This window comes from Ananas comosus, linkage group 14 (assembly GCF_001540865.1).
Source record: "Ananas comosus cultivar F153 linkage group 14, ASM154086v1, whole genome shotgun sequence".
Taxonomy (NCBI): domain Eukaryota; kingdom Viridiplantae; phylum Streptophyta; class Magnoliopsida; order Poales; family Bromeliaceae; genus Ananas; species Ananas comosus.
In genome coordinates, this window is record NC_033634.1 from 2,565,515 (window position 1) to 2,577,388 (window position 11,874).

General features: G+C 32.4%; 1 protein-coding gene across 2 annotated transcripts; it reads right to left on the reverse strand.

Annotated features, from left to right (window-relative positions):
- LOC109720286 (protein unc-50 homolog) lies at positions 10-5,083 on the reverse strand. Of its 2 annotated transcripts, XM_020247296.1 has the most exons (10): positions 4,827-5,081; positions 3,980-4,047; positions 3,412-3,437; positions 3,054-3,144; positions 2,712-2,807; positions 1,478-1,546; positions 968-1,026; positions 739-861; positions 573-644; positions 10-479 (listed from the first exon to the last, which is right to left on the reverse strand). In XM_020247296.1, exons 1-10 carry the CDS (start codon positions 4,917-4,919, stop codon positions 424-426), a joined length of 753 nt encoding a protein of 250 aa, XP_020102885.1. In that variant the 5' UTR covers positions 4,920-5,081; the 3' UTR covers positions 10-423. The 2 variants fall into 2 exon arrangements, with proteins under 2 accessions (XP_020102885.1, XP_020102886.1); XM_020247297.1 differs by lacking the exon at positions 2,712-2,807 and having other exon boundaries at positions 4,827-5,083.

Genomic DNA, 11,874 nt, shown 5'->3' on the forward strand with positions numbered 1-11,874 from the left:
CTCTAATAGTAAGATTTAAGCCAGTGAGTTAGCTGATCCTCTTAAAGATCAAAATCTAGTTGTATCACTATAATGCGAAGTAACCCATGTAAATTTTTACATTAAACACCGAATGCGCGAGAAAGAGGAAAACATTAACAAGTAAAACCCGAATACGACGACAAAGAAACGAAAGACAAGCCTCCCCCTTTTCCTACAATGATCAACTTCAAGTCGGCTTCGCTTAATGATCGCTTCGCACGTTACAAAGATTAATGCTGCAAATTTGCTTGACGTTGCGTCGATTTTGATTTGCAAAAAGGAGAACACAAAAGAACAGAGATCTACTAAATAAACCATTTCCTCACCAAGTGTGTGTATTGACCTGCCATTAGTAAGTTCGCCAGAGTACTTTTCCTGCCTCGGCCGGAGAAAAAGTTGGAGCTAACTGAAGTACAAGCTCAGAATATGTCTTGTCGGATTGAACCCAATGAGTATCACTATGAAGTAGAAAAAAAAAATGAACAAAAGCATGGTGAGATGAAGGGCTTAAACTTAGATTTATGTGGTCCAGCAATAATGCTAATACTTACTAAGAGGGGAGAGGATGAAAACGAGCCCAATCGGGTACAAGAAGAAAGTAGTTCTGTCCAAGAACGGAAGGACTGCAGCAACGAATACAAGACCAAGAAATCATATGTTAAAAAATAAAATCATTAGTATTATTGGGTGCATTTGTAAGTACAATGTTTTACATACCATCATATCCTAGGAAGTTCAGATAGTGGTAGTAAGAGATTGCGACCATGAAAAGCAAATTTGATAGCAGAACGGGAAAGAAGCCATGTGCGACCAAAATAGGAGACAAAAAGTAGTGAATTACTGTGAGAGGAACTAGTAGTCAGTGAAAAATACTCAGATAACTGCAAATAATATTTAATATAAATGTCAAGATTTTGTTGAAAACAAAATAAAATGATAAAATTACCGTAAAGTAAGATGAATGCTGGAAAGAATGAGTTGCAGTGAACATCAAAAGCATATAGCCTGAAAAGGGGGGAGAAAAAAACAGCGACTTATGATAGTGTTTGTGATAATGCCAACAGCAGGTAATTCACATGATATGACCCCCCCAAAATACAGGCAAGACTAAAGGAAAGAAAGATACATAAGTTATTTGTGGTATCATAGTAAATAAATATAACAATTAAGAAACTAACAGGGATATGATGAACACTTGAAGACCCTTCGTTCTATGTTTAATCTTCTACAAACAATTTACTCTAAGTAGTGCTGGCCTTCCCCCTCAAGTTCCCTATGGGGCTATTCAGTTCTCGAAATAGATATATTTTAAAGCAAATCTAGTTCTTCCCTCAGATATTTAGTTAATAATAGAAAAGACGAATGAAGAACAACTAGAAGGAACATATGATTATTTGAAGTGTGGTGTCCAAATATATGCACAAGAATATAAAATTATGAGTTCTCCATGAGATACCATTCAACACGTTGCTCGACAACATGGCTGTTAGGCACCTCTTCACGCAAATACGAATTTGTTAGAAACCTACAGCAAACATCAAAATCGCACATTACTTTTCTGAAATAGCAATTGCCTCTAAATATTGCAATAAAGATGACTAATATTTTGGTGAAATCAAAATAATAACCACAAGTACTCTACTATGATAGATTGAAAGATCCATACAAATTAGTAAAAGGTTGTTTTAATTAGTCAATTACAAGAGTAGGCAATAGGAAGTTACTGTTGGATTTTGCTTTGAAAACAAAATTAACAAAGGCAGGTTCCAACATAGTTAGAAAGAATATACAATATAAATGATTTGAAATGAAATGTACACTCACAAGAGAGGAAAACTAAGAGGAAATCCATTAGAAATTAATCTTCACAGACCTGATCATATTCCAAAAATCAAAATACAAGCTCTCTTAAAAAAAAAAAAAACCTTCACCATAATCATTTTTAAAAGCACGATAACAGTCTAACAGCTACATATATATAATATCAATTTTACAGACCACATGAGCATTCTTTCTGGTTAGGACCACTCAAGAACCAGTTGAGATAGAAATGCAGTTACGAAGTGATGAATAGTTCTCAAGGTTCCTGAAGGAAAAGAAAAGGAGCTATGCAAGTGCTCTATGTAATCAAACAGACATCCAAAATGAATAGATAAAAGCATGGACAACCTATTGAAAGCAGGGAGCGCCACCATCACAATAGGGTTAGTCTCTAAACTACATACAGCTTAAGTTTCAATTTAGTGCCTGTATTTGTAAAATTTGGTCAAACTTTAGTGCCATCAAGTATCAACAAAGCCCACTTCGTGCACTATCAGCGATACCTAGATTCTTCAGATGCAATCACCTATTGGAGGATACTGTGTAAACTGAGGCATAGATAGGATATCAAGTTCTTAGCTACCTCGTTAGATGTCATTATACACCAAATTAATTTGAAGATGCAAGAAACATTTCTAATAGCATCATCATTCATGAAAATCAAGCATTAAAATACAGGTAAAACTATAAAAGCACTTAAGTACTCAGGTTACTGTATTCGAAAGTGCAAGTACAATCTTTTGAAAGCAGTTAAAACAATGTCATGCCATTAAAGCTGCTGACAGCAGCAGCATTATATACAACCATAACTGATAGTCAAAATCTGTGATGTAAAAAAGCCTAGGGGCGTTCAAGATTCAAAATCTTACCAACAACATGTGGCCAAAACAATTCCAGCTAATAAGAAATGGACAAGTACAACAGATGTAATTGTAAAAACGGTATGTGCTGCACTATCTCCATACCTGATTTGATGGAAGAAAATGTATACGTTGATAACAATATTAAACAAATAATCAAAAAAAGCAATAAGTATAATAATAAGTCAATAACTCATCAGAGGAAACTCCAAAAATTAAAGGACGTGCAAAAATATTTCTTCTTACCCAAAATATATCCTCTTCTACAAGTTGTGAAGTTTTTTTGACTAGAAACGAAAAAAAAAAAAAAATCGAACAGGTAAATAGATAAATATGAAAGAAAAAACTTACGCAACACAATAAGCTAAAGTGGCAAACACAAGAAAAAGACAGAAGATGACGACAAAAGCAGGATCATCACGAGCCCATTGGTTCTTTGTTTCTGGAAAATAAGGAAAACTATAAGTTCCATAGAAATAAACAATACTTCAAGAGAACAGGACAATTAATATTAGTTCATGCATATATGATTTCTTACAATAAGGAGGAACATTTTTATGAACATGAATGACTAAAGAGAGTGCATATGCGTTACCATAAAGATATTAATTAACCATATACATATTATATAAGATGTGTAACTATAAATATTGCTCCACAAATTGGAATGCACTCTTAACATCAGAATTGTTAAAGGTAGATCACTTACGTTTATGATATTTTGTGTGCTGATAGCTGTCCAAAAGAGTACATTACATGCAAGAAAAAGAGACATAATACAAATCAGCCTTTTTACTAGATAATACCAAGGAATAGTTTAAAAAAAAAAAAAAAGCAAACCAAAGATGTCAGAAAAAAGATTATTGCATCTTGTTGAATGCACTCTTAACCAATTAATCAGCCATTTCATGCCCATCGGCTTTAAAGACTCACTAAATTTGTTATCAACCGTCAGATAACATTATATATATGATTGACACTACGAACATGTTGCACCAACGAGTCCTTGCAACAAAAAGGTTGCCAAGCAATGACAGGTATGATGTCCAAAGAACCCCATTATACTCTACGGAAGAGAAAACATACTAGAATATTCATTAACGCTGCAAGTACATTAATCTGACAAAATATTTGCTAAAATTCTACTGTATATCTTAATTACTGCATACACATCCATCTGAAGTTCTGAACTATAACTTTGAGCATGAAACCTGAATATAAAATAAGTATTTTCACCGATGCGAATAGAATGAAATGGAATAAGGAAAGATGCATACACAACTTTCGGCGAGGTGCAAAGATGAAGCATTTGCCAGAATGTATACTCGATGTCCATTTGTTGCCACTACGATAAGAAAAATTAACAAGTAAGATGAGACGACAGAAGTCTGTTCAGACATAATGATAAACATGAACTATTCACCAACATGCATGAGATCAATCTAAAAATGGCTTCCCAGTACAAAAACTTGCAAGGATCTGCAGAGTACTAATATTGAAAGTATGTCGGACAAGCTTCATCAATAATCATCAAACCACAAGAAAAAAGCACATGATAGCACAATGAGAAGCCACGAATATCTTCCAGATTGTATCAGCCTAAAAGACTCTTGCACTCTACAAAAAGCGTACGAAGAATCTCGCAGTTTGTTTGCTAAAAAAAGAAAGCCCTTGTACTTTATGCCATCCCAAACAGGTCCAAAAATTCAGAATGATTGCATAACTCCATTGGAACAGGTTGGCGGATGACAATGTCATATCAAATGGAGTACGGTCACATAAATATTATAACAATTTTCGTATACTGCAAAACATGGAACCCTATCGAAATCCAAGCAGTCGTAGATCTCCCCTAGCACTTGAGTTCCACCTTATGGCCATAAATTATGCAGCTTAGTTCACAAAATTGAACAGAAATGCAGATCCTAGCATCTAAATTCACTTCAGAAACAATTCAATCCCATTTTCTGATCATTTACACCAATTCCCAATCTAGCAAACAACAAGATGCTCGTTTCTCCTCCACTGAACTGAGATCAACATTAATAGATCGAAAATTCGAGTATTAGAGCTGCGCAACGAGGATCTAAACCCTAGTTATAGGCAGGAGGGGAGGGATCGAACCTTGATGATTCTTCGGAGGTATTGGGGGAACAAGGGCGGCGCGGGTCGGAGAGAGGAAGAGGGCGTTCGCCCTTTCGACACCGTCGGAAGCATCGCCTCCTCTTCTTCGATCGATCGCGCTCTCTCTCTCTCTCTCTCTCTCCCGATCGAACGATCGATCGAATCAAATCGATTGAACTCTTTTTCTTCTGTTTTTTTTTTTTTCCCTCACTTTCTCTCTCTCTCTCTCTCTCTCTCTCTCTCTCTCTCTCTTCCTTCGTTCGCCTTCGAGATCTGAGTGGTTATTTTTCTTTTATTTTTATTTTTATTTTTATTTTTATTTGATCGACGGTGAGATTTGGCGAGGAGTCGTTCGTCGCCTCAACTCGGCCTACTAAAACTCTGCAATGTATACTAAATTTTTAATTTTTAATTTTAAATTTCAAATTTTTAAATTTAAATTAAATGAATGTGAAGAACTTGGTTAGACACAAATACTTACTGTTGGACAACTACGTAATTTTTGAAATTGTTTATTTTAGCATTTTTTTACTTTTAATTAGTATGACTTTTTGAGCTGTTATTACATGAATCATGTGAGAAACTATAATTAAATTCATTAGAATAAATATTACATTGAATTTCAGTACTCCAATTATTATTAAATAGCTTGAATTACTTGAATTAATAAGTTATTTAGCAGAATAAAATTGGTGGGGTAATTTTTAAAAAATACATCGTACTTAAAATTACTCCATGCAATTTTACCCAAAAAAATTGGGATGTGGGACAAAATTGTTATTTGGATATAGCATTTTTTAGAAAAGCATTATATTAAGATCCTTTAAAAAGTTACCATCTCATAATGCTCAACCTGAAACCCAAAATGATTTTGAGACCATTATGTTCAAATTATGAGCCTTATAAATATAAACTCTTAAGCGATTTTGATTGAATTGTAAAATAAGTTAGAAATTATATTTAGACTTCGTTTGAAATTACAGAAAAATTACATTATGTGCGGTAAGAAAGTACGATAAAAAAATACCCTATTTGTTTCCGTAAATAGAGACATATTCTTATATACTTTTTTCCTAACTCCATTTTATCTAACAGCGTCAGATAGACCTCAATACCAAACTAAGCCTTAATATATTTCACCTTTTCTGATAAAATTACTTACAAATCGCTTTATTAAACAACAATACACTCAACAACAAAACTAAACAAAGGCTTTGTTTGGGATTGTTGGGAAATTGTGTTATGTGTGGTGAGAATGTAGGATAGAAAAATATTTCGTTTGTTTTTAAACGTAATATTACGTTCCGCATATCGCGATAAATCGGTTATTATATATTTTCTGCAGTCCCATCGGGATACCAAACTAAGCCAAAGACATAATACGCTTCAAAGGCTAGGATAAACCCAGTGGACTATAAATATTTGGGCCATGAACGGTCCAAGCCGGTCCAAGAAATAAAGTGTGGATTTAAAATCCGAGCTCCGGTCCAATTTGACATACATAAGAACGTAGTACTTAGGCCTGTATGGGCCCATAAGCTCGGCCTAATTGGGTCGGATTTAGGCCTAATATCCCCGTAGAACTCTCAAAAGATCCAATATAATACCACTTAACCCAAATAATTGGAACGAGAAAAAAAGAGTTCTTATATCCTCATTTTGAAAATGCTTCTTTTAGCAAAATTTATTTCAAATATATATAAATGAACGTGATTCCTAAAGAATTTTCTATGTGCCCGGTGCAATTCTACCCCTTTTTTGGATAAAAATATACGAGATTCACCTGAACTATGGACTCTCGAAATTTTAATTTTACTAATCATCATTTCAATTTGTTTGATTTGACTCAGTCAATGATACTCTGACTTTAAATTTTGAATGCGGTGTTTATATATATTTACATATTTAATTAGCATACTTTATATAAATACTCGTAACTATAAATTTATTAAAATAAATAATTAACTTATATTTTGAAGTTAAAGTATCATCGGCCAATTCAAATCAAATAAATTGAAAAATCTAAAATCAAAGTTTTAAAAATTAGACAACAGACTCAGAATAGTTCATAGTTTGAATAAGTTGTGTATTGTTTATCTTGAACCCCTACTAATACCTATATTATTCCATTATCCAAAAATTTAGAGTGCAAGTTTTCTTTGTAAAACATGCAAACAGAAAATAAAATCCCCAGAGTTTAGAGCCGATAATTAAGATAATAATTGTTGAGCTAGTCAAGTAGTTGTTATCATGACATAATCACTAGCGTAACAGCCAAGTATAGTATAAAATATATATACATATATACATATATACTTAGTGTTTTTTTAATACTCCTACTAATGCCTCTCACTTTGCTCTAATAATTTGTTTCATCTACTACGTCACAACGCACCTCAACCTCTAAAGCAGAAGCACCCACATCTATCACAAAGAAGCCTACATGAAAATTAATAATAATAATAATAATAATAATACACATATGCTTGTGCTACATATAAAAATATATACAATTAATGAATTCAATAGTGTATCTATAGATGCCTTGTTACCTAGTTTCCATCATGTGTTGTGAGCTGTTCCCCATTTTTGGACCATTCTCTCTCTCTCTCTCTCTCTCTCTCTCTGCTCACCATTAATTGCACTACTTTTTATTAATTGTTAGTTAAATAATATATTGGGAACCATGGGAGAAAGATCCCACCTCATGCATTAGGTTACTTATATAATATTAATGCATGGGTATTTGGGCTCACCTCTTTTTGAATGGTATATATTAATGGTTGATAATAATGCACATAAAAAATGGGCCATTACACTATAGTTTCAATGTTTGATTTGGGTGGAGGTGGGTCCCAAAAATTGCCCCATAGAATAATAATAGCTATATAATTTGGCCTTATCTCTTCTAGTGTAGTTATTCGAAACAACGCATTATTGATACCAATGTTTTAAAAATCGAAACCTGAATTAGGCTCGAAAGTGATGGTTTGTTTGTGATCTCTTTTTGACGATTGTACAAGAGTTTTGAGTATGAAAATGTGATTGACAAGTCGAAACTAAATGCGTCGCCATTGATAACGATATGTATAGCGATTACTAAAATGGAGCAAAAGGTTGAGCCTTGAAGGTGGATGGAAGTTAATAGAAAGATCCATTTCAATGAGTTACCTGAGAACTCAGCTTCGACATTAACTTTGGTAAATTTGATCAAGCTAATTTGCTTGGGTTATATATTGACGACATGTTGTGACGTCCCACAAGTCTCACATTGGATAGATTATGATTAAGAATATGAAGTTTAGAGAGTCTAATACTAATACTGATAAGTAGGTTTAAACATTTTTAGTCGGTGGTCTGAATCGACAAGCTATTAGGGCAAATGAGTCGAGTCATTATATTTGAAAAGAAAGTGGTTTTTCATCTGATAAAAAAATCTTATATTGGATGAAAGAGAGATTGGATCAAACGAGATATTAGTGCCAGTGAATTTGGTCTAAAGTTAATCTTTATTTTGATCCTTAAACTCTTAAGGTCACTATTTGCAGGTTTTTACTTTTGATTGTGACCCAAAATAGCGACCTGTTAGGAAATAGGTTAAGGATTATATATTAACACTCCCGGGCCTAAAGAGCAAAGGATTTTAAAATTGACTCTGATACAATATTATATTAAAAAATGATCTAGTTAAAAACTTATTCAGAAATATACATTAATATTGATAAAAATTTATTTAGCAAATGTATACAAAAAAAAACAGAGTAAATTTTTTTCTAAAAGTTAAAAAAATTACCAATGTTGAATTAATAACTGTTTGAGTAACAAAATTAAACTTGGGATGTTATCCACCCCTTTTATAAATTAGGATTAATTTTATACTTCTCTTTGTAAATATATCGAATAGCATATGTATTCCTAAAAAGTTTAAACTTTCATATTTATTTATGCAAAAGCAAAAGTACAGTGATCTTAATATTTATCTTTCTAATTTGTTACTGTTAGAATACTATTTACTTTTTAACAGAAAATAAGTGGCATGATATTTTTATCATCACAAATATATCCGTTCAAAAGACCCAATTATTAAAATTATATAAAATAAAAATATTTCTTTAAAAATTTTCAATAATCAATTTTTTTTTTGTCTACCATCACAAATAATATAAAAGGAGTAAAAATATAAATTTACCTCATTCACCAACTAAAATTAAATATTTTATCTATAATTAATTATATTTTTTTTCTAACGGATTCTAACAATATGAATATATTTAAAGACGTTAAAATTTTACTGAAAAAAATATAAAAATTTAAATTTATAAAAATATATTTATTATTCAATATATTTATAAGGAGTTTTATATAATTAACCTTAGATTATAACTAGGGTTGGGCTCTCACCGCACAAGCGGTTTCTATGCGGACGCGGCGGCGCACGATAGCACGCGCTCGTGTGGATATTTTAGTCCTCGGGGGGGGTGAAAGGGCGAGGGAGGCCCCGCACAGTTGTAGAGCGAGGGGATATGCCAACTACTTTTGCGCGAATCTTAACGAGAGATGCTCATGTCGCCACCGTTCCCGCGCGCGCGAAGAAACCACAAGAGAGAGAGAGAGAGAGAGATGAGTGCGTTGTAGCTGGCGAAGATGACGTGGACTTCGCCGAACTCGCGGGGCCCACGCGCGACGTACAATGTGAAACCGAGGACGAGGAAGCGGTCGCCACGTGTGAACGCCTCTCGCGGGCCCCACCCGGGGCGCTTTTTTGTTTTTTCTTTTTCTTTTTCTTCTTTAATACACGTGGGAGAATCCAATTGTCGCCGTGGAAGCGATTGGGGACACGTGGAGGTTTTAGAGGCCGCGGGAGGGAGGTGATGACGTGGCAGATTGTCGGCCGTGCGCTGATCGATCACGTGATCTCGTCGGTTTGTTCATTTATAGTACACAACTTAATCTGTGAACAGGACTTTGATCTAACTGATTTTCACGGCCAATTTTGACTAATTTTTGAAAAATTTCAGTCCCAGTACAATATTATTATAAATGCTAATATTTTCGTACTTATAAATTATTTTTTAATGATAAAAATATCAAAATTAATTTTATAATTTTTTTAATATTATATATATATATAATAACTGAAATACTATTAAAATATTTAAACTTTTTTGTTATCGAATTTTTAATTCTTCGGTGAAAAATTATAGAATTAGAATGATAGTAGTGCTCTAGGGTTTAGTAATGGTGCCTCTAGAATTGAGTGGATAGTTGGTTGAATAATTTAATCTAAAGTGTGAAATTGATTAAAATGTAGATCTAACGGCTAAAAAATCGATAACAAAAGACTCTAAATACTATTAATAATATTCCAGCTCAACTCTCTCTCTCTCTCTCTCTCTCTCTCTCTCTCTCTCTCTCTCTCTCTCTATATATATATATATATATATATATATCTTGTGGTCAAAATCAATTTTAATAATTGGTACTAAATATTTTTTTCTTTAGCACTGTAGAAGAATAAAAATCAATTGAATTTTTTACAGTATTTAGATCAAGATCACTAATTCTAATCTTGAATTAAATAATCCGATCATCTTTTTTTGAAAATCATTCAATTTTGACCATTCATTTTATATCAATTTAACAGACTTTGTTACAATTTCAATGAGTTACAAAATTTGATTTTTAGGTGTTTCATATACTCAAATTATATATTTAACGGTATAAATCGTGGATTCTAAAATTCTAAAATAAAATACAACTTACTAGTATGGAAATTTTTATACTCATAAAAGTACGTAGCATTACTCAGAATATTTATTTGTAATTTACAAATATTATATTTCTACTTTTTTTAAAAAAAAAAAAAAAAGAAGCTATGAGTAGATACTATTCTTTACACTCATAATACATGCATGTTTTAGATTGAATATGTTGCAGTGTAAAATTCTTTTTCGGATATTTAAATAACTCGTTAAAAATTGTTGGATACACTAAATCTTTCATTAACGATGAAATTATTTTAGACTCGATCCTCACTTAAGAACATGTCAATGATAGAGAATTTTGCCATTGTCAAAGTCAATCGAGATGAGATTTTTACACAAGTACAACATTATTTCACCGTTAATAAGAATTAGAAAAATCTCTTATTACACGTTTGCGAATAATATAGTTTAACCAAGTAGCACAAAACGAAAAGATTTTAAACTTACAACACTTTTTCAGCTTAAATTATTTTTTTTTATAAATAAACTTAGCTGAAAATATGAAATAATTAAATTTCAAACTTTGAAAATGTTTAGATATTGATCATCATTTTTTTTTTATCGCTTGCGCTAGTGACGGTCACTTTACAAAGTTACAGTATCATATATGCAGAGTTATTGGAGGGATCTAAAGGAAGGAAAAGAGAAAAGAATTCACAATTTCTACTTTAAGACTTTGAAACTTCAAAAGACTTTTTTTTTTTTTTAAAAAAAGAAATTTAGTCTCAACCAGAATTGATTGTGAAAGTATAAGACAAAATGAATCCAAGTTTGGTTGGGTGTAAAAGTCAACTAATTCAAAAACGAAGCTTAGGACGTTGAAATTAAACTGAAATTGATGGGTAACAAAAATTCCACCATTTCCTGCGACCGTTAATACAGCGAAAGTGATTGACTACGCTCAACTACTGCGCTAAATCACAGTTACGGTAGTTTTACCCACAATCTCGGTGGGTAGTTAATATACAGCGAAAGAATAAGAACCTCTTTTTTAAAAATTAATTCCGGCCTGGATAATTCCAGATCATTTATGTCGTTTTCGAAAGAGTTTGAGTTTTAATCAGAATTTTTAGTAAGTCAAGCAATAAAAAACGAACATTTACGGTTAAATACTATTTCATCACTCTCAACTTTCGGTGAAACTCTTTTTTTTTAAAAAAATAATAATAAGTAGCACGCTATCTGTTTTATTTATTTTATTTAAAAATAAACGTAACTGGAAATGTGAATCAATTATGATTCGAATTCGAGACCTCAGGTATCAACTATCAAGTTCTTTGCCC

Excerpts from the sequence above, each read along its gene's own strand:
- LOC109720286 (XM_020247296.1), bottom strand. The coding sequence starts at position 4,919 with ATGCTTCCGACGGTGTCGAAAGGGCGAACGCCCTCTTCCTCTCTCCGA. Across the intron at positions 3,145-3,411 it reads GCACACAAAATATCATAAAC|AAACAAAGAACCAATGGGCT; the intron begins GTAAGTGATCTA and ends CTTATTTTCCAG. Across the intron at positions 480-572 it reads TTTCATCCTCTCCCCTCTTA|TGATACTCATTGGGTTCAAT; the intron begins GTAAGTATTAGC and ends TCTACTTCATAG.